Source organism: Neopelma chrysocephalum, unplaced genomic scaffold (genome assembly GCF_003984885.1).
Source record: "Neopelma chrysocephalum unplaced genomic scaffold, ASM398488v2 Primary Assembly neopelma1_143, whole genome shotgun sequence".
Lineage (NCBI taxonomy): Eukaryota > Metazoa > Chordata > Aves > Passeriformes > Pipridae > Neopelma > Neopelma chrysocephalum.
Genome location: NW_020897805.1, coordinates 5,611,958 through 5,636,124, shown reverse-complemented (window position 1 = coordinate 5,636,124; position 24,167 = coordinate 5,611,958). Strand labels below are relative to the sequence as shown.

Below are 24,167 nucleotides of genomic sequence, written 5' to 3'. Positions count from 1 at the left end.
CAGCTATTGTAGATAAGAAGTTACGCCAAAGAAATTCTGTTTTTAGAGGGGCATCTCATAAGTACAGAGTAGTAATTTAGAAATTATTCCCAGTGTCTTCCCCAGTAAAGGATTTCAAGGTCAATACTCAGGAAAAATTTGCAGGAACTGCTTGATATTGGGCAGGATATTCTACTACGAGGCAGAATATTGGGCAACCTGGTATTGCCAGGAATGCTGGTATTTAGGTTTAGCAGAAGAAAGTATTTATTTTTTGACATGTGACAGTTTCAGTGAAAAACTGCCATGAAAGAAGTGAGTTGTGTCTATCTTATTCAGTAATGTAGCACACAGCCACTGTGAGATAGTCTTACTTTAGACTCTAGGGGAACAGAGGCCAAATGAGAATCAGGCATCTAAAAACTACACCTAAGATAACATATACACTGACCCACACTTTCTCTGCAGACTGACCACTCATTTCACTTTGTCTTCTGACAAGCTTCTCCCAAGTGTAAAATTAGGTTATTTTAAAACATCAAGTTTTCTGATTGTTTTTGTTAAGTGTGTTTACAATCAGTCATTTCATAAGCAACTGAAAAAAGAAGCAATCCAGGTACTCTGAAAAGTCAGTGATTTTATATTAATTACACTACAAAAAAAGGACTCTGTTCTCAAGGGCTAAAAGAAAAGGCATAGTGATTGCATGGTTTTCCCATAAATGCAACAAAAATAATGAAAAAGAATCCAACCCCAAAACCAAAAGTGGTTTTCAGACAAATTCACACATGCAAATGCACAGGTACAAACATGTCCCTAAGCTCCACTCTAACACAAAAGTTCAAGTTATTTATGCTACCATGGAATCTAGGTACAAGGAATTTAGCCTCATCCACACTCTTATCATTCATTATTAACAAAAATACACTAAACCCAATTTATACTATTTCTGGTTTCTTTAATGTGATGCTGAGGGAAAAAAAAACTTGGACAAAACTCCCAGAAACATAAAGCCTGAAACGAATGCTTATCCTTGTCTACACTTAATCTCCAGCTTTTGCCTTGACCTAGGCTCTGCAGACAAGAAATACAAATAGTGCTCCTCCACCTAATTTGGCAATCAAAGGCTTTGCATCTTCAGCTTCTTACAGTGTCCTTTAATGTTCACATTTTCTCTACATCAATACAAATGCTTTGTGATCCTCACCTGATATAAGATTCTCCGATCTATGGCTACACCCACTGTACACCTGCTTTGTATGCAATACATTTCCAATGATGATTAAAACACAAAACATCAGTGAAATGTCTTCAACAATCAAGAAAAGCCAGTTGTACATAAATAAACATCAGGCGTCTGATGAGAGACATGATGTAGAAATTTATCTCTAGGGCACAACTTGAAGTTTGAAAGCCCACCTGAGCTGAGCCCAAATCTGGAGATGGACATGTTACTTCACTATGGACTGGGCAATAGCAAAGACAAAACCTGAGTTTACTGAGTACTTGCTGTAATTACAGATACCCTGTTTTCTGCAGTGCTGAGCAGTGCACGAAGCAGCGCAGCTACCTCTGTCAATGGTAACAAACATTTCAATTAACAGACCTGTCATGCGATGCATCTGTACAAACTGCTGTGGACCGGGCCCAGACTCACCTATGAGAGAGGGTGGGTTTCATGGAGCTCATAGAGTTCATGGGGGGTTGCATGGGTAGCTTCCCTGGAGGATCGTTCTGCCGGCTTTTCTGGTGGCGAAGCAGCAAGAGCCGTCCCAGCTCCTCACACCAGGATGAAAGCAGTGCTGTGCAAACAGAACAAATGACAGTGAGCACACATCTGAAGGACCGGCACAACCCAGTGCAGGTGAGAGCCATGAAACAGGAGTCACAGTCTGAACAGACAAACCCCAGGAGTGAAAAGCTCATCCATGAACCACCTCTCACATTATTATCCTATCAAACTGAGTCTGTAATTGCCCTACACTACCATTATAAAGTTTTTACACAAGTTACAAACATTCTGCACAGCCCGGGAGACATGAGAGAACTTGTCTGAGCTGAGCAGCATAGACACAAAGAATGGATGAGGCGCAAGGACATGGGACTGTTGAAAAAGATGCAGAAGAATTCATTTCACACTAGTAGAAACATAACAAAAACATAGAAAAGACATCATTTACAGAGGGGAGAAAAGAACAAGAAGATCTCTTTTCCGTTTAGCTGTTTTTTTGCAAAAGATTAATTGGAGAGAAACCCATGTGCAGGAATTAATTTCCAAAACTGCTATGAGCTACCAGTCTTGAATAGATAAACAGGAGAATGATGCATGGATACAAAGTTAGGCACTTAAATCTATATTTGACCCAGTACAACCCCTAAATGTGAATTTCCATTATGTGCCTAATCTTGTAGTCAATGAGGGTAATTCCGTGCTTATAGGAAAATCACACTTATGAACTATGAAGATGCAGAGATTTCTTAGAGAGAAGAAAAGCTTGCAACTCCTTTTGAAGATATAAAAGGGATCATTATCCCTGAAAACGTGGTCTCCCCTTATGCACCTACACTCAGAAAAGACCAGGTCCTGTTACAGAAACCACCTACTCTGCAAGTAAGCGGAGCCCCAGAAAGTGACTGTGGGTGAAACCTGGCTCCCATGAGTGCACCCAGCCAAGACACCCCACTGAAGCCTCCAGCAACACCTGACTGAGCCTCAAAGCTGCCTATTTAATTCCAGCATCAGAAGTGGCACCCAGTAAAAAGTCAGCCAGGTATGATGACACAGTGAGAAGTTCGACTGGAACAAAGTGCAGACTAATTGAAAAATCCTGCAGTTGAAGGAAATGTTCTCAAGTGCAAGTGCTTGGGGGTTTTTCTTCTTTAAAGGATCCTTTACAAAACCCTCAGAACAAGAAAATGCTTCATGTTTAATTTTTAACTAAGTGCCTTCCTGAGGTGTTATGAACCGAACACAAATCAACAGATTGCACAAGTAGGTGAGAACCAGAAGACTACTCAAAACCCAAGCTGCCACGGCGGTTTAGCGTAGAAGAGCTCTACATGTAATTTTAGGCTTGCTTGTTTAAAAGAGAGAAGTGCAGAGCTCTCTAAAATCGAGGCTTCTATTTTCATTTCTTAATTTTCTAATGGTTGTCTTTTCACTAAATAACATAAACATAAGCAGTAGCAAGCTATCATTTCTGGGTACACCACCTCCTTTTTCCAGTAGCTACTCACAGGTACTGTTCACACATACTTAGAACAAATTCCAAAGAGACTAATCATAAAGTCATATTTGTAGGGGAGAAAAAGCAACCTGCTTTACAAAAAACACCCACAAATATGATTTTTCAGTACAAGAAACAACTGGATTTTCTCAAGTTAAACGGCCACACAAGAAAAATATGTAGAGCCTGGACCATTCCTGTGACTTAATCACACATTTGGACAAACAAGAGGTAGCAATTTTATTGCGTTTATCAAGCGGAAGGTCAAGAACAGTGTTCAGGGAGGCATTTCAGAGCTCTGCTGTGACAAAAAGGGGACACCATTTCTTTATGTAACTAAATATGGTCACTCGGAAATTGTCAGCCTCACATGTAGCCTACAAAAAGCATTCCCCGGAGCTCTGTGAAATGTTCCAGCAACGAGTGTCAGTCTAAGCTGCTTCTCTATTAGCCAAGGAATCTGTCAACAAGCATTTGATCAAATTATACTCACCTTTTATCCCTGGCATATCATTACTAATGTGCCAGTGACAAAGGCCCCCCTCCCCCTTTTCCAGCCGCCTGGAGATACAAATTCCTGCCTCACAGGGTTTCTTCCCTTGCACCACAGCCACTTGAGCTCAGAGAAATAGGAACAAAGTGTTCTGCCGAACACTTAAGGCAGCCGTCGCAGAGTAATAGTGGATGCTGAGCACTTTCACAGCCGAGTGTAATTACTACGAAATCATCCATCTTAGACGAGCCTATGATGGGAGAAGGGAGTTGCTCCTTCTGCACACCTATGTGCACTTGACAAGTAAGATAAAAAGCTACAACCCAATGGATCTGAGGGCATGAATCTGCAAACAAAAAGCCAAACCCTCCTGGAAAAAAAGGAAAGTAACTCCCAGGAAAGAAATATGCCAATGAGATAGCATTGCTTTGTTGAGCTGGAGATAAGAAAACATCTTAATGAGTTATTATTACCAACATCCAGTAAGCACATTTATAAAGGTGAAACGTAAACCGTCAAAGAACAAAGAGGTCCTCAAGATAAGCTGGACGGTTTCATTCTATGAGTTAAGTGGAGAGGATTCACGTTTTTAGAAAGTAAGAGACTGCAGCTAAAAATCCTAGCAAATTTACTCATCCCTATCACAGCACTCATTATGGAGAGGTTCAACCTTTCCTCCCCCGGGACATTTCGACTCATGTACCATGTATAATAATCGCTCTCTTCCCTGCGTTGGTGCTTGTGCATGGAATGAAAACAAAGCTGTTTGTAGCCACCTTAGGAGTTACCAGTTCCCCTCTATCCTGCTCAGCAGAAGCAAGAACCCTCTAAAGGAGTCTGCTCTCCCCTGCTGGAAAATATGAGGTGGCCTCCCTTCTCTCCTGCTTCACCCACCTCCACTGCTCTGCTCTCTGCTTGGTAAGATGAATATATACCCCGCCAACACACATCTGGTACAGCTGGCTTCTGGAGAACATCACTTCCTGGGCTATTCAAGCAAGATGAAACAAACTCAAAATGAATTTACAGATTACACTATTCATCTTTAGTGTACTTAGTTACTGCTTTTTATGCTGACAGTATTAGGCGTATCTCAACTCATTTACACTCAAAGCACGAGAAATTCAGTATCATACTATAATGAACAGATAAAGCAGGAAGCACAAAGGACAGCTACAGATGGTGCCAACAGTCAGTCTCACCCTCTCATAGCACAGCCAAGCAGCTGCTTTTTCTCCCCCTCCGCCCCTCCTCCTCGTACAACAGGAGCACAGATTTTGCAGATGGACCATCCACACCGTCTCTCGCAGCCTCTTGCTGCGGCAGTTTAATGATCAGATTTAAATCGTGTTCCTCTGCTGCATTGCTACAATGTCCCTTGCATACAATGATGTGGCTTTCCTGCTTAAGTTGAACTCAACTGTTGCAATGAGGGTAAAAGAAGAATCTTTAAATGGGCAACCCCCCCATGCAGCCCTTTATGCAGCCCAGGTGTAAAATACAACCTGGCTAATACACCAAAATTGACATTTTCAACCCCTGTTCAGTCACAGAGGGCTCTGCCAGCTCATGGCAAAAGATGCATAATAATGGCAATCAAATGACGTACTGACAGTTTAAGTGTATTCACACATTTATTTGGCTTAGAGGGATGCACTCTGGGATGATTGGTGCAATATTTGACCTACTTTTCTCCATTTGTAAAACCTGTATCATTCTTAATGGGATTGCATTTTACTTTTAGCACTGATCTATTTTCATAGGAATAAATCAATACTGATTTGCTAATGACGACTGCGCTAAGAAACCAACACAGAAATGAGCAGCCTCGGTTTTCACATTTGTGAAAAGGAGAAACGCTGACTTAAAAATAAGAGAAATTTCAACTACAACTAGCCCAAGGGGTTTCCCTAAGGAAGCAAGACAAAAAAGATCCATTCGGAGATATTCAGCTTGCCGCTATCCAGTCCCATTTTTGTTTCTCCGTTCTCTGAAGAGGACCGGACATGGCAAGAGTGTCTCAGCACAGAATGTGACCGACCTCTTTTTAAAATCCTCATAAATACTCCCACACACCCAGAGTTGGCCACACTTTATGTCCTGGATGCCTCCAATGGTTTTAAATGCTTTCATTGAAAAAATCATAAGACATCGCAATGTATCCACACTGGGATCCTGGGGACAAGGAGGAGAAAGAAGGCTGGAAGGCAAAGATTTTTTTTTTTCCCTTCAGCCCGAGTCACATTTCAAGCATTTCTCTGCAACCACAGAGCTAAGTCTTGCTTGAAAGAGAAAGGAAGCAATTGTTATTTAATCCCCTGTCTCTAGGAGGCAAGTCTTTAAGAACATGCCAAATATCACAAGATTTGCGACACAATTATTAGGACCGGCCACATCCCCTGGTACTGTTCCTTTCCTGTAAGGGCCCTTTTGTGCTGAGAACCTGCCAGGCAGTACAGAAACAAAGGCCTCCACTGTCCACTCTGTGGTACCTTCCCATCCCTCATAGCCATGAGTGCCCATCACCCAGCAGTAGCATCACAACTGCTTTGTAAATGCTGGGCCCTTCCATTAAGAAAACCAAGGAGCTTGAGCTGGGGGATATCATGGATCAAGCCCAGGCTGCCCACACCACTCACTACTTCTTGACAACAAATGATGCTGGCATACCTGCAAATATTACATGATGGATGCTGACAATGCAGCTCAAAGGACATTTTATAGCCATGGCATTGAACATTGGTACAGCCCATTACAGCCCTTTTCTGGCCAGGGACCAGAAGGAGAAAGAAAATAGGGTGCATGATCAATGCTACCCCATAGATTCACTAATGCATTTCATTAGCTGCATCCACAGCAGCTCTGAGAGCTGCAATCCCATAACTGACTGGTTTCACTCGGCACGGTGCAAAGTGCCACAGTAAGCACCTCCGAGTGCATGAGCCACTCGGCTCCCTAGAAAGCAAAATACAGAGAAGCATAGTGCTAATCTATTTACCTATTATGATACCCTAGTATTAGTTACAGCTTATCACCTCAGTAAATCGCTGCCTCTTGTTAGGGAACGTGCTTAAAGGTGCAGCAAACTGCTATTTACAGGCAGACACTATATTTACAGCCACAAAGACAGGTGAGGAGGGGATAGGACAACAGCTCAGTAATTTCAATGCCTTCTGCTTCCCGGGAGACTGCTGGAAGAGCACAATAGGATTACAGCTTCCTTGCTGCAGTTAAGCTGCAGTAGATAGTTCAATAGGCAGACTGGCAGACCCGTATTTCTTATTCGCTGCAATGAAAATATTAGGAAAAAAGGAGGAGTTTGATTTGGAGAACTATATGTTCAGCACCATCTCGCTAGTTTGGTTTCATGCCTCATAAGGAAATGCATTTGGCTGAAAAGATATTTACAGCATAAGTAAGAAAATACATAATTTTTCATCAATCGTATCCATTAATTTTATATTGCCTTTAGAAACAAAATCTTTTACGTGGAGAATTCTAGATAAGCAGAATACAGAGCTAGTTTCTTCTGTATAGAATGCAATTTAAATACAGTTTTCATAAAACATCCAGTGAGGTAATTTGGTGGGGAGGGAAGAAGCAGAGCAATGAGAAGCAAAGGAGAGAAGAGGAAATAACTATTATCTTGGTTATTTAGGAGAGTTATTCTTTTTACACAGAAAAATGGAGACTATATCATGTTCGGAAAAATACATTGAAAATGTTAACTACCTAGTGCTGAATGTGCTAACAGTATTAGAAAAACAATGTCAGTTGCATTAAAAGGATGGAATCTCTGCTTACAATTTTGTGAAACTGAAAATTGGATGTTTTCCTTGTGTTTTAAAAACCATCTTGCTTTTAAAGAGCTAGGAAATCCCTTAGAAAGAGGGAGAAACCAGTCACCCCAAATTATTTTGAGGATTGATTTTCCTGCAGCTCTCCTCCTCACCCACTCCAGCAGAGCCTGGCAATGGCTACCTAACCTGTGGGTCAGGGCAGGAAAGCAAGGCCACAAAGGAAACAGGATGTAACTATCCATTAGAAGAGATTCAGAGTCCACGTGTTTGTCCCTCCTCTTCAGTCCTTTCGAGGTACCGCCACTTGCCCTAACCTTGCAACTGCTGGGCTCCACCCCTGTCATTACACAAGCTTCTGCTCAGTGTCTGCCTCAATGCTGAGAGCGCAAAAGGAGTACATACAAAGCCAATTACAAAGCAGAAGTATTAATTTCTCACCAGTCTGGCTGTTCAACACTGACTCCCAGCAGTTCCCAACCCCTCCTCCCAGGCCTTCCTCTCTGGCTGCCAGCACTTGCCCACTTTGCACAGAGGGACCCAAGGCAGAGCCAGTGCTTATTCCCAGGCGTTTGCTTCCACCTCATCCTGGGAGCTTTACACCCCAGCTGGATGCTTTTTTGGAGCAGCTGATGACTGTAATTGCTGTTCTCCATCAGGTAAAATCAGTGATGTTAGCTTAAACAGTCCAAGCAAACAAGTTGGATTAAACGGACTGCTTTTATCCAAAAAGTACCAACACAAACCTGCTCCTCTAGTAGAGTAGTGAGAAGTACCACCTCCAAACTCACAGAGATTTAAGAAGTGTTACTCCCAGCAACCTCACAGCAAACCGCATGGAACTGAATTCCCCAGCAGAGCCAATGTGGCAGCTGGCTCAAACCCTGCTCTGGGAGGCATGAACTGCCCTGCTAATCACAACAGGAACACAAAGTCAACAGCCACGGCTCAAAATTGTGAAACAGGGTATAATACACATTTCTACACCTAATATCCAAGTTATGTCCTTTATCTCTAATGCCTCCTTCATTACTATATCTACACCTGTGTCCTGCAGAAGTCTCCAGCTTTGCCCCAGTAAGTTCTATCATGCAGTTATGTATTATTAAAAAACAAAAAAACACACAGGTTTGTAGGAAAATAGATAACACAGGGAATGCTTGAATGTTATATCACATAATTAACAAAGGTTTTATTCAATAAAACCCTTTCTGCAAACCTGAGAGTTATCTAGCATGTGCTTTCAAGACTGCTGCGTGAGAGTGACACCATGTACCAAGTCTTGTCTTGAATGTGGGTTCAGCTTGCCTTGGCATATTTTCAGCTCTTCACAAATATCTCTCAGGACACAAATATACAGGCTTCCCCAAAAGCTCTTGCCAGCTACATGTTGAAGACACAGATTTGAATACTGCTATCCTTACCCCGTGACTTCAGCGGAACTGGGATTCCCTAATTTCCTTCTACACTTACCAAAACTTGGCAGACCATCTTACCAGATTCACTACATTAACTTTGAAGTAATACATTACAAAACATAGCAACAATGGCTCAATTTGGCAAGCAAAAAACACACTGCGCAGATCCAGATAAAATACGTAAGCATCTCATTTAGGGTTAAGCTCTACCCAAGCTGCTACATCTAAAAACACGGTCCATTACATAAAGAGAAGACAAAGCTGGTGAAAGGCCACCAGCAAGTGAATCTTGAATAAGGCTTTCCAAAGGAAATGCACTCCAATAGCATTAGACTGCCTGTTTTCCTACTCATCCAATTATTGGTTTCACTGCTTAGATTTCAAACAACAGTGTCTTTCATTACTGCTGTACGCTTTTATTTTGTAATGCCAGTTCTAGTCATTAACAGATTTCACATATGACAGGCATCTGAAAAATGGAACTGACACACTTGAACCCATCTTTGGCTACAGTCAAACCAGTGACCTAGAGGTGAGAGGCTCAGTTTCACTTAATCCATCCTTAGCCTTCCAATTACTACTGTAAACAACTCCTGAGCTAACACCACCACTAACATCCAAAAGTGCTAGGAAGAAACCCAACAGATGAATTTAATGAGAGTTTGAACACAGGGAAGCCATGCACATCCAGTATGACAATGGAAGTCTGGAAAAGGGAAAATCTAGTGTCTACCATTAAAAAAAGAGAGGACTAAATGTAAAATTGGAGGTCCTATAATGGAAAAATAACCCAAATTATTCAAAAAAACCAAGAGGAAAGTAAAAAATGAGTAACAACCAAAATGTATTTGTCAGGAACAAATCATGTCACACTTCTGTACCTTCTTTACATTAGCAGACAACAGACCTTGAGCATAGGTTAGTCTGATTTTAGTGAGGCTTCAGAGCTGCTTTATGTGACATTCTTACAAATGAACAATGGAAATAAGGTCTAGCTGACTACAACACAAAATGGCTGGAAACTTAAGCTTACCAAACTATTAAACCAACAGTCACTAAGAGAAACAAGCTTTATCAGATGGGGTTTTGCAGGAGTTTGCTCTGGGTCTGAAACTACTGAACAATTCATTTACGGATATTCATGATGCAGATGGATAAAGGGCTAGAACATGTTCTGGGTCAATTTACAGATGGCACAAGCTGGAAAGAAGCATCAGTTCGCTGCAGAAATTTGTTACTGAAATCATCTTGAAAAGCTGGAGAAATGATCTGAAACAACGTCCAACAGGGACGAGTACAAAGCACGACACAGCACATCTTCCCAACAGGGTGAGAACCATCTCTGAAGGCAGGACTTCTCAGAAGTGGAGCTGTGCTGTGCTGCTGAAGCATGCTCAACCAGCCTCCTCAGCTGCATGAGTGGAAGCCCAAGTTTGAAAGACGCAGAATTCTCCTTTCTTTCTACCCCACCACAATGTACAACCACAGAAGGGGGAGAAAAGTCATCAGAACGATTAGGGAAAAAAAGCTATAAATATAAGCTGCAAGAAAAGACTGCATTAATTAAGGATTTTGGTGGGTCTAGTTTGAGCCTTTTTTGTTTTTTAGAAGAGGAAAGACTGCCAGCAGTATTCTGATTTACTGAGTAACAAAGCGTTAACCACACCCACAGCAGAAACATCAATATATAAAGAGATAAAAAAACCACAGGTTAGATATTAGGAGCATTCTAATGCTCCTTAATACCCTAGGGGGTAAATTGAGGAATTTCCATGAATGGGGATGCAGAGGAAAGGTCAGATAAAGATCCAGGGAGAACTGATTCTTCAGGCAAGGGGGCATGGCATAGATGACTTCTTGAAGTCTTTTGCGATCAAATGAAATCTGTGATTGTGAACAGAGGAATTTCAAGCAGTCTGCATTGGAAAAGTATTTAAATCTGGCTTGTATTCATAATTATTCCAAAAAGACATCTCAGCTACAGTGTGGGGAGCTCCTGCAGAGACTCCTGAAGTGGCCATCCAGCTACACAGCTTGCTGGCTGAGTTTTAAAGATGAAAGAAACTGAGAGCAGGTGATGTGCTGAAGGTCACTCCATTTGTGACAGAACAAGTCCCAGAACAGAGAGGATCATACACCTTCCTCTCTCTGCAAGGAAAAACCACAACCACCACATCAAGGGGTTACTGCTCTGTGCCCGCAGTCTCTGTGCCTGCCATGGAACATTTTCAAACAACAACTGTAAAACATCTGGAGAGGCTTTCAAGGAGGGAACAAAAAATTACAAAAACCACACAACCAAAATTTATAGCAGAAACGTGTTTCCAAAGTTAACATTGCACAGCCAGAACTCAGAAGGACCAAAAGCTATTTTAGGATCTTTTGCTTCTTGGTTCTGCATTCTTGCTCTTTGCTTTAATTTTACATTATTTTATATTTTTATAGGAAAATAATGTTTTATCAGGTGTCCTCAATTTTTTTACTTTTATACGATTAGTGTAATACAAACTTTGCCAATTTCTTTAGAACTGCTGAAGGAAAAAAGTGTTAGTTTTCAAAGCTGGGGGTTGCAGGACCATTTTTCATACTATACAAACTTTGTACTTGAACAGAACTAAGCTGAAAGCACTCTAACCCTATCATTCCATCTCATTCTTCATTCTGAAAGAAAAATTACAACTACATAAAATAATCCCTATGTGCTGAAAATGAAAACAGTTAAGGACATCAGGAAAGAGAAACTCAGCCTACAGCAGTTTTTAACTTATCTGATTTCTGTTCAAACAATACAGGGCAGACAGATGTGAGCACACACTGCAGTTTCAAGGCAGTGATGTTTCCCATCTCACTGCCCAGTTAATGAGTTAGTTTTTTAAAACAGTCATTACTTCTCTTTTTCCCCTTTGTGTCCCACCAGCTCCAAAAACCTTGTCATCTTCCTTTAATATCAACCTGCTCTGCTCCTCTGATACCAATCACCTTTTCTTGAGAACTGCCTAATTAATTAACATTCAATTAATATCCCAAAGTCAAATGCCAAATAATTGTTCCCAAGCTGCACTGGGAGCTTAGTAACTAATCTGAGCAAGAGAAGGGCTTCTGTATCCTGAAAGTTCCATTTTTTCTAGCTGTGTCCATTGGGCTAATGGACGTTTCTCACCTCAAACACCGCTGTATTAAAGGAGCAGACTTCGTGAGCCATGGATGCTCCTGTTAAGGCATTCCAATACCCTTTAACACTCCACATGCACCATGTTTATTTTATTTATTACCAATAAAACATCTATGCCCTGTTACAACTAGGGCCACATAGAAAACTCAAGTTGGTGTAAACTAAGAAACATCTAAATAATCCTACCCTGATCTTCAGATTATTTTAGTTGTAGTTTCATGATACAAAGTGTTCAGCAGCACTACTGCCTTCAGGTAGCCCTATCTTCTGCTGTCAGTGCCCATGCCCTGATGTAGCTTGCATGCTCCCAGGTATGCTGAAGCATTTCTTTTTATGAGACTACCCTGTAAACCTGACGAGGTTTTTTCTTCTCTTTCTTCCTTTTTAATGTAGGGTTTTTTCCTTTTCCTCTTTTTTTTTTTTAATTTGCTTTTCTGTTTTTTCCTCAGCTAGATGAAATCCTTGTTGTGGCTCGGAGTCTTGCCCCAGCACCAAAGCTGTGGCACTCTGCAGAGGTGGAAATCAGGCAGCTGTTCCTTTGCACAGGCGGTACCTGAAGACAGGGCTCCAGTGGACACGTACACGCCTCAGTGCAACCAGCTGAGCTACAAGCACACACACGGAGGTTTGGAACAAGAGACTTTTATTTAAAAACCTAACTACGAACATTAGTTTCAGACAGATTAGAAATTGCTGTTTTCTTGTCTTCAGGGGAATGTTTATCATTCTACATAGGTAGAAATAGGTTATCTATGGAATAGGAGAGAGGTATAAAAATGAACGTGGCTAATTGCTTTTTACAAGCACCTAGGGAAGAAGCCAGTAGTAATCACAGCCCAGACTGATTTTTCAATACCTTTCTTTTCTCTATCTGAAAATAAAAAAGAAGTGGGGAAGACGGAAAGGGTTGTTTGTGACTACCTCATCTTATGGACGTTTGCAGAAGAGCAGCCTGACTAAATTCTCACAGAGGGCATCTGGCCCCCTCTCCCTGCACACAAGTGCTATAATTTCAGGACTGGAGTGCTACAAGATAATGCCATCACTGCTCTTGCCATCTATAAATAACTGCATTTGGATCTAGCCGAGTCACGTGGAAAAGCTGGCCAGCGACATGTACATGTGTGTGAGCATGCCTTTGGAAACCCAAATAATTCTAATAATCTTGCACGAAATAAGCTTTACCTTTCCTAATTTAGCTCTAGTACATGCATTCACTGTGGCTCGCAGAGGACTGCTATTATTTTTTTTTCCCCCAGTACTGTTCTTCCCTTGGAAGCTGCTGACTAGGGCATTAGTGGGGTATTGTGCAAAACCGTATCATGTGCTGCTGCGCAGACAGACTGCTCGGAGAGGCAGACAAGAATCAATTCCTCAGGCAGCTTTGCTAACCCTCCCGCCCCTCTCATTGACATCTTATCTCAGCCACTGAAAAGGCGAATGGGCCCGGGCGAGGCAGCCGCGGGAGCGGTGGGCGGGTGAGAACGCAGCCAGACAGCACAGCGCGGATGCCACACGCTGGAACAGTTTCCTGATCTTGCGCCGAACTGCAGCATGAGTCTTCCCAGCCTCCTGTGAATAGATCAGGCAGAGGACTGGGACGACAGAGGAAGTAATACAGTCTTAATGACACGCGGAACCAGATTTTAGCACCAATTTTCTACAGCAAATCTGTCAGAGCAGTGCAAAAGGATGATTCAAAACCTAAAAAAAAAAAATAAATAAATTTGGATGATTAAACAACCCCACAGCATTAGAAGCAAACACAAACGCGAAACCATTTCAAATGAGTTGTATGCAACTCCTCGGGGCATTTTCTGGGGAAATGACTAGAATACAACCCTACATGACCAACAGAGCCTACAGTTTATCCAAGACTGCAATACTCACAAAACATTATGAGGGGTAAGAACATAATTTTCAGAATCTAAACCTGAAGGGATCGTGTACCAAGGAGAAGAGAAAGGAAGAGGGAGGGCAGCAAGGGACCCAGAGGATTTCCCAAGACTTCAAGGCCCCAGAGTGTTTCACAGGGCCAGGGATTCTGTTTCATTGCCTGTAGAAAAGCAGCAGTTTATAAAAAAGCACTGAGCAAACAACCTATCTAAATAGCAACCACGTCTACTTCTTTCATGTTCCCAGAACATCTGGATAAGAAGAATCAAAATGGACATCAGAACATCAAATATTACAGTAAAACACACAGTAAGATGCTATCCAAGCAGATGGAAAATAAAATTCTCTGTTCTTGATCAGAACCATTTTGGATTAGCTCCTGTTCCTACTGAAGTTGGTGGAAAATACTATAAATAATTTTAGTGGTAGGGAGGCTCAATCTCTTACATTATATTTACACAACCTCTACCAATATGATCTTTTCTTTTTTAATACACCATTTTAAGTGTATGTTACAAAACATAACTTCTCCTTTATACATTCATAAGTACTTTTATGTTAGTCTAGGAGTGTCAAAACCAAGAGAAATTAGAGCAAAAGATTAGATAATATGTTAAAGATAAGATTTCTGAAAGGTTACAGAGGTGCATTTATTGCATAGAGACTGTGCCTGGCTACTTACTATCTGGGGACTATATAAATTTCCTTTCACAAACACATAAGAACTGGCTCCTTCCACAACTTGAAAGAAGTGCAATAAAAGTTCAAAACCAAGATGGCATGGGCAAAAATTTCCCAGGGATACTAACCCAGGAATGTTTTCTGGAAGGAGCTGGTTACTTGAAGGGCTTGAAATAAAGAACAAGTTTGCAGTTAGGAAATTTTCTCTAAGGGGAATAGACTGTGGTAATTTTTAAAACATGAGGGTGGAGGAAGAGATGAGGAGAACCCTCAAGAGCAACAGAAACCCAGGGAACAGGGACAAAGGGAACAAGGAACAGACCTGAGGGTGCTGTGTGTTTAATGAGAAGGGAGAAAGGGTAAATTACCTGGGCTCCAAGAAGGTAGGATTTTATCATGGACCCCCACCTCCCCTTCATACTTTTGGTGCTGCATTTTACTCTGAGAACAAGTTTCTACTACATTTTCCTTCTGATTAGAGCCTCTCCAAGTAAGAGAGCCCCTCAAAAGCCAAAATGTCCAAATTTGGCCCAATTCAAATAATATCTTTATGCAATACCCAATCTAGTCTTGTCTATTGCAATATAAAACGATCTGCATTAGCAACCTGCAGTTTGGTGCTACGAAAACTAGAACCTACAGCATTTCAAAATTTCACATGCTGTTAAGAATACCTCATTTGTTCTCTCTAGGATTTCATACTGACTGTTAAGATCAATTCAGGATACCAGCTCCAGTTTTACTGGCTGTCAAGAAGAAAAAAAAGCCACCAAAAAAACCCCCAAAACAAAACAAAAAAAAGGGCAGGCAGCACAGCTTGACTGTGGTGTTGGCCAAAAGAAAATGGTAAAAACCCTGATTTTTTAACTTCCTACACAATATAGTCGTTCTCCCTCTGTCTTCTGAGTCATATCTGTTCATGTTACTAAGAAAGCCCCAAAGAGCCAATATCGCTAGGGAAGAACAAGATGTATTTTCCACAAGACTGTCAGCTGATTCCAGCTGCTGCAAAACCTTTATTTTCAGAATTATAGAAGATGCAGAAAAACACTGTGAATTTCAGGTTCCAGCTACTATAATTCATGAACCAGGGATATTTGGTGAGGAAAGGTAACAGCAGACATTGTCTGCCTGTCTCACAAGATAACTCTTGAAGGATGGCATTGTGTTTCCCTCAGAGAATAAATTTATACAGTACTTACAGTCATTAGGCCAGAAATATTGTTGACATTTCCAGAATGACCACAAAAATCCTACATGTCAACACTAATACAAAACATTTTAAAGATAGCAATAATAATTAAAAAAGGAGAATAGGACAGAATATTTCCAAATTGCAAAATGCTTCAGTTTTAGAGGCAGGATTCACTTCTAAAAATACCCACACCTCAGTAACATTATATTGTAACATTATCCTAAATCAGATGTTTTTCTAACACAGACTTGAACACTGCCAAGTGATCAAGACCATGCAGTCTAAAAGATATACATGTAAACAAAGCACTTCTTTTATCTGCAAGCCGCTGATAAACACTAGCTAATCCTCACCTAATCCTGTGAAGAGAACATCATCCTAGCTTCACAAAGAGGGAATCTAAGGTAGTGAACTAATCCTTTGGGGAAAACACTCAGGTTAGAATGCCAGAGAGACTAGTTATTGTCTAAAGTTACAGTGAAAATGCATCTAGTTGCTGCCAGGGTGAGGGACACTGAGGCTACTGACTGGTAGGTCTATGTGACAATTTCTGTCCCTTCTGACACATTTTTGCTGCCAAGACTATCCCCACTCCCTGAGGGACTTTTCAGGATAAATGAGGACAGAAAGACTGAGAAGGAGAGAATGGGTTTGGACATCAACTTAGAAACAGGATTTTCACATTCATAGACCAGGGTCTTGAAAGGAGAGAGGAACTGCTCTGGAGCAGGATAATGCCAGTCATTAAGGACATACATTCACAGTCATCCATAGCATCCTGAAGAGGAGAGGATCAATACACTCAGCATCAGATGTGGGATTAAAGGCTCTTTTCCTAGCCTGGATGCAGACCACTAGGCCATGCTAATCTGACAGGAGGAGTTCCTGCAAGGCAGCTGAAAAAACCGGCACAGATTCATGTAGCAGAAAATAAAACAGGGATTCTAAAAACTCATTGCAAATTCTTGCCCAAGGAAATGCACTGCTGAATGCTAGAGAATAAACAATAACAAAGTGGCAAAGGCTAAAAATCTTCCTTTTTAAGTGGACTTCCATGCACATGCACGTGCTGAGAATGTGCTCGACTGCAGCCAGTTTGACACTTGGAGCAATGACTGCAGCACCAGTCCAGCAACCTGCGCCAGATCATTAAATAGAGAAAAGAGGGTTCAAAGCTGAAACCTGCGATCAAGCAATCAAAGCTTTAAAGTGAAATAGTCTAGTTCACTACAGTATTTATAAAAGGTAGTATCTCAAAGCCTTCATGGAGTACAGACTAAGCCCCTGCTATTACAGACTGGAATAAACTAATAGAGAAGGTACATTTGAGGAAGCCTTGTAAAGCAAAAATGTATTTCATCCTGTAAAAATCTAGGAATCAAAAAGGACAGCAGAACACAACATGGTTAAGCCAAAATGAACAGCTTTGTAAGATAAAAGGGATGCATTAAAAGAGGTATAAAGACTTCATAAGCCAAAACTGGAAGAATGTTACATGACTTACAGCAAACATTACTGTATGTATCATGATGAAACAAATGACAACCTTCTATCAGACAGGTTCCTGACTAACAAGTTTCTGCACACAGATACTGATTTAAAAAAACAACCAGCAAAACCCACAACCTGGACCCCTGTGGATTAAGGTGAGGGAGAAAGAGTAGACAGAAGTACAGGCACTGTACTAACGAGAGGTGACAACAGGGCAATTAACAAAGTTGTAATCTCTTGCAATTGATACTGCTGTGTTCCAGACATTCTATGACTAAAGTCATAAGGTTTTTAGTAAAGATCTCTTTTAGTAAAGATGAGAAACTGCAGTGGATCTAACCAATGGTCTCCTGAGTTCACAGAGTATTTTCATCTATCCTAGGCAATGGAAAAAGCATTTCCAATGTGCTTATTTCATCAGATGCACCTTACAGGGGTCAGAAAAGCCCCTTCCAGTGTTCGGACAGGCAACATCAGCTCAGAAACTTAGGATCAAATAATAATCTTCCACACATGTAGAACTGAAAACACAGCAATCTCAATCCTAACATATGTGCAGGCAAGTTAATTATATAATTATTTATATATAAAGTCATTAACTTCCAATTCTAAACAAACCTTTAAAATACAGGAAACATTCCTTTTTTAGACAGGACCACCCAGCAGTGTCTCATTGGACACTGGAGTGTTTTTGTCCAATTTGATGATACACTGGAATTTTTTTTTTTAATTCTTTGGGAACTTGCATTTGATTCAGATAAAAATTGGCTATCTAATTATCACTACTATTACTACAGAGAAGCATAAGTGGCACAGATATCCACTAGATAAGTGTAGCTGAAGTGCAAAAAAAGCAGCATTAAGTAGTAAGGTGAAAGAACTAAAGTATAAATCTGCTCCACTCTATGGAGCAGAGACTGTCTCTTCAAAGATATTTGCACAGTGCTTAGCACAACGGGCATTCTGATTTAGATATGAGCACTAACCAAATAGTAATAGCTAATAACAGCAAATACCTTAACCTCAATAAAACAGTTCCTCTGTACCTGGCTTTAAAGTAATGGCGGAAAGAATGAGGATCATACAAAAACCTGCCTGATGAAATATTAAGAGTGATAGTGCCTAAATCTGGTGAAATCATATAGCATTCTAAATTATTATCACAAATATTATGTTATCATGTGCTGGCTCACAACTTGCACCATGGGGACTCAGCAGTTCTGCATTTAGCTTGTTCAATTTAAATCTCCATATTAAGGAATGCTTTGGCTATTAATAGTAAAGTACACTCAGAACAAGGCAGAAGAATCCAGTGACAATGGCTACAAGAAAAAGATTAGCTGCTTGATACCTTGCTTAAGACATGGTAAATACATCTGGATAAACCAAGGACTTAATCAAAAAAATGTGCAAGAAATATAAGAGTAAAGAAACGAAAGGATGGATCCAGTAAGTGAGGGCATGATTCCCATGCACGAAAAACCCAGACAGGAATGGACACAAAATGTAGGAGGGCACTCTTTAACTTGTGTTTGGAAACAGAACACAAGACAGACCAGACCTGCAGATTGGCTCGGGAGAGAAGAGGAGAAAAGAGAAGAAAAAGTGGGTGAAAAATGAGGGTGAGTGGGCAGTGGGAACTGAAAGAGTCTTCCGTTTTATGAGCTGCCCCATTATTCCCCTGCACACCTGTCATGTCCCAGTTTAAGAACCTCTTGTCTACCAAGGACCAGAAAGAAATGAGCTCCCAACAGGCCCTGGCACAGGAGGATGCACAATTCCCAAACCTGCTAACTGCTGCAGCAGGCTGCAGGTTGAAGAAAGGCTTGGATCAACTTAGGAGGGAATGTAACAATTCAGAACATTAACTGCCCAAATCCTAGGATTTTATTTTAGTTAGACCATGGTATTTTTACATGTGTAGAAGTTACCTATGGTGATTTCTTCTGACAAAGAATAATTACATTGGGTTGTTTTGATGATTTACAATTAACCCAAATTTTCAGTTATAAACAAATTCAAATCTAACTGGTGATGACTGAACTTTAGAAGATTTATGTATAGAAACACAAAACCACTTTGGATACTTGGCCAAAAGCTGATGATACAAGCCTTCTTCTCCCCTTATTCTAAGCAGTTACTGTAGTTCAGAAAGCAAGTGGACCACATTTAGATTTAACTTACACTTCAGTAACTGCAAGTCAAGCCAGAACACAGACATACCTGAGCCAACCCTTAGTGCTTGTGTAAGAACACCAGCCACAGCCCCTCTGTGTGCACACTTCTAACCAGTTAACTCAAGGAGAGAACAGGGAACTGACAGAATAAATGGCACCACAAATATTTAATCTTCAAAGGAAAAACTGAAATGTTGTTTCATGTTATTCAAGTAAATTCCAACATCTCTATTGCTTACAATACGGTTTCAGATATTACAGCTTGCTTGTACTAGAAAAATTAACTGTGAAGAACAAAAAAAAAAAATCCTATAACTGAACACTTAGGCTGTGTACTACTCCACTACTTATAAATTAGTATTCAATTTCACACAGTTACAGTAAAATATCACATCCTTTTGACAGCAGAACATGCAGATGTCCTGACAGGCACCATAGGACAAGAGATCTGAAAGGGTAAATGCTGTGATTTTTCTGATAGATATAGTATGCGTCTGAAATCTAAAGCATTATGACTAGACACTGATAATATGACCAATTTCTGTTTTCAGTGTGAATTGTAATAGCTCCCAAAGAGCTCTGGTGCTGCCTGGGTATTGCCTGCTCAGCTGGTAAGTCGAGCCGGCGCCTGAACATGCTGGTTAGTAGTCAAAGCTGGGAGCAGTTCAAACATGGTCAGCCACGAGGAGGTCTTCTGAGATTTTCTCTTCTAAAGCCAAGGAGATCCCTTGTGAGTACTTGCAAACCACAGTTATTCAGCTGCATATCAACTCAGTCAACTCTGTGTAATTTTTTTTTTTTTAATGGCAAAAGAATCTTGATGACTTTGCTACTCAAAGGCCACCATCTTGCCAAATGGGAAACACTCTATCTAGAAGGAAAAGGTCAACAGATTTTTTTTTTCATAAACGGCCTAGCCTGCTCTCTGAAATACATATATAGTTTTATATAAATACAGAGAGCTCCCCATATTCTTTCTTTCCTTCCTCATTTTTTTTTTTCCCTCTTTTTTTTCCTTCAGTGTTAGATGCTTACTTTGTTAAATTTGAGCCTGAATTGTCAAAAACCAACAAAAGGATAAGGACCCAAAATCAGTCTCATGATAGGTAAGACAAGCCCTTTAATAGAAATATAGCTATAATTGAGCTCCAATGTAGGACTGATCAAAAAATGCTCTGACAACCACTCTAAATTCACAGAGTCTGAGTGGTAAAATTATCTTTCTAACTGCTGAAACAATTTTGGTACTACAATATTGGTATGCATATGGTATAAAACGTTAATAAAGATTCCTGTCTGGCTATTTATTTTGGCCTGTCCTTGGTCAGCTCAGCCTCTTCCTGACTACACTTCATTTGAAACAAAACAAATAAACTAAAACCTCCACCCAACTCAAACCAAACAACAAAACACCAACCTTCCCTGGATACAAGTTACTAAATAATGAAACTCAGCTACTGTAGGCTGGGAATCTTTTAAGTCCTTTATTTCAAAAGCCCTTTTCCTCTTCACAGGTGTAATGAGCCATTGATGGTGCATCCCATAATTCCAGTTCATACAAAGTCCTGGGAGGTGTTTTGTTTGTAGTGGCAGTGATGGGTTAAGTTCTAGTTGCACCCACAAATTACAACATATGGTAATATTCCCACCACTCCTCACCAGTATGCCAAAACCAGACTGATTTTATTCCCCATGGGCTTTTCCTGCCTAGTGCGATCACTAATCGACCAGCCTAGTTCACAGAAACCAGCAGGGCCAGAGATCTTGAGCATCTCCCCACTCACTGAAGCCCAGTCCCCTTAGCTGGGCACCAACAACAGTTCCTGGGTGTTACAGCACATCAGGCTGAAAGCCACACATCCCATCCCCTGCCAATGGGAACAAGGTCAGTGTCTCACTTGAAAGGAGGTATCGAATTGCTGCCCCGAGTCAATGGGTATGAGGGGGTATCAAACAGCTGCCCCACATCAAGGGACATCTGACTGTGAAGCTTTAGCACTATTAGTCTGCTAGTGATCTTCCCTTAGTACTTGACAAGTAACTCACAGAAGAGGTGGGACCATATTAAGCATCCAAGTACAGATCCTAAACTTACAGCTGTTAAAACAAGAATGTAATTTCCCAAGCACTTTTAATAGCAGTGCTAGCTTACCACCTTTCAGTACTCTGCTCCTCCCAGCACTTGCTCCCATATCCATGACCAGCATAACTGCAGAGAGCCACTGACCAGAGATTTTCTTTTTTACTTTTGCCAGTGATGCCACCAAAGGATACTTCGTAAACCAAAGAGATAATTCTTAAAGCCAAGTGCAAGAGGGGGTCTCCTAATTTTAATATAAGTGCAAGAGGGGGGTCTCCTAATTTTAATATATTTTTTTTAAAGTTGCCTCAACTTGTTGAAATGCAATTTTCACTTTTAACAAGCTATTACAATTTTTCATGAGACATCTTTTCATTTTTACAGCTCCGAAAACCAGACTTTGCAATGCAGATGTCTTGAGAAATGATCAGCAAAGCTTGTAACATTCATTTGTTTTAATAGCTATCAGAACACCCTGTAGTTAAAAACAGATTACATCAGAAGTCTTCTATAAAGGTCAGTAAATTTTGTCATCTCATTAGATTTTACTGCACATGTGTTTTTAAAGTCAAAAATAACAAATTCTCACAAAACCTGCAACAAAATTGGCTTATTCTCACATGAAAGTCAGGTAGGCTAAACCACAAAGACATCAATTCATATCTGGAATAAGCTGTAAGATGAAACAACCAAAGCCAAGCAAGATGATACCCTAAACTAGATCTCCACCGGCCTCAGAAGTTAAAGTTAACATATTTCAATTTGATTTTTCAAAATAGGTTCTGAGGTCACAGAGGTCCATATACTCATCAGAGGTGAGCATGTGTATTACATTAATGCTCTTAATTCAGGATGAAACTGTAATTTCATAGCATTATTTACAAGGTGAAGTAAAAAGTAAGTAATAACAGTCTGAAATCCGAATTTGATTCAGCTTCTGATTTTCTCTGCAAGCACGAGGCAATTCTCAGCAGAAAGATGAGAAGCTGGACCACAAAATTTCTGCTAGAAGAGACACTCCCTGCTTGAGTGGCTCAATAGAGCCTTGCTGCCCAGAAAGATGATCTGCAATACAATTACAGTCAAGGCTAACTGGACACTTCATGTGGCTAACTGGACACTTCATGTTTGACTCAGATCACTTTCAGGCTACCTATCATTATATTTTTAAAATAATAAAAATAAATAGAATAAGTACAGAAAGTGTGCTTTGGAGAAAGGCCAGTTGTAGCAAAAGTTGCTTTGTCTGTGAGCCCAAAAGTACAGCCTCACTCACTCGCAAGAGAAACTATTCATGGACAGAAAGAGCACTGCATAATTTGTAGGTCTTTGCAGGGTTCCCCCCTCTCAGCCCCAAGACTCCCTTTTCCTAGAAACAGCATGAGCCAGACAGAGCTTTTTGCCCCCCTACCAGTCTTGAATATTTTAGGTCTTGTATGAGTGAATCGTAAAGAGCTGTGACACAAAGTTCAGTTAAACCAACTGCCAAACAGGAAAGCACTCATTACTCGTTTAAAAGCATTCTTTGTGCAAATGACTACAGTACAGCATGATGAATTAAAAAAAAAACCAAAAAAAAAAACCCACACAGGCAACATGACCGGAGTCCATCTACCCAGCACAGTGCAAACAGCAGGCAGACAATACTGTCTCCTTTATCTGCTTTCTCAAACTGACCTTGTTGATTATGATGCCCTGTACCATATTTATAAAAACAAAGCACAGGGGCAGACAGCTGACTCGAACTAGACTGTCAGCAAAACCCCTGCTTTTACTTTGCCTGCAAGGCTTTTATTGCTGACATGAAATTTGAGTCTTACGAACAAGATATTTGAAAAGCTTGTTCAAGGAGAGGTGCACCAATTAGTATTTGTTAATATGGGCAGTTACAGCGCCAGACGAGAGCTCCATGAGTTTCATTTACCATGTGCCTTACAATTACAGAGGATAGGAATTACTTCCACTCTGCACTGGCAACAGAAACAAGTGCTGTCCTTCTCTGCAGTGCCCAGAGTTTAGCTGGCCATTTAATCCCATTGCTCTCTTTAACAGTGAAACAACTGAGGTGTGCTGAGTCCCAGTTTAAAGGGTTTCAGATCAGTTAACCTTAAAACATGGAATTGAACATACGGGAGAGGTAAACCAGCACAGTTCTCTGAAGGTGTCAGTGAAGACAGGCCTGAAGTGAAGCTTGTTCGTGTAACTCAATTGCGCTTTTGAAGAGCCTTGGACAAACCCTCTGGCAACAGACTATCAAGAAACTTGGTGATCATGGGATCTGCAACAAACTGTGCTGTCATCCCCTGGAAACTGCTGAATGTGAAGACAAACAGGATCAACAGTTCTGAATATGACAAATTATTAACATGCAAGGGGGGATCAAAATCACATCAAAAATTAAAGGCGTTTAATGCATTCATCTAGTCTCTGAAAAAAGAGTTTAAAAGTAGGATGACAGAATTTGCAGATGGCACATTTCTGGGTTAAAGAAAGATAAGACTGGGAACAAAAAAAAAAGTGTATGGACAAGTGGACACCACACTACATTTTGGTTTGGTGAA

General features: G+C 40.7%; 1 protein-coding gene across 7 annotated transcripts in view; it reads right to left on the bottom strand.

Annotated features, from left to right (window-relative positions):
- ZMIZ1 (zinc finger MIZ-type containing 1) overlaps window positions 1–24,167 on the bottom strand; it is a 298,803-nt gene that overhangs the window by 50,078 nt on the left and 224,558 nt on the right. For all 7 annotated transcript variants that reach the window (XM_027699954.1, XM_027699958.1, XM_027699957.1 and 4 more), the window contains one exon: window positions 1,637–1,781. In XM_027699954.1, coding sequence (XP_027555755.1) covers window positions 1,637–1,781 — 145 coding nt within the window. The remainder of the gene's footprint in view (window positions 1–1,636; window positions 1,782–24,167) is intronic.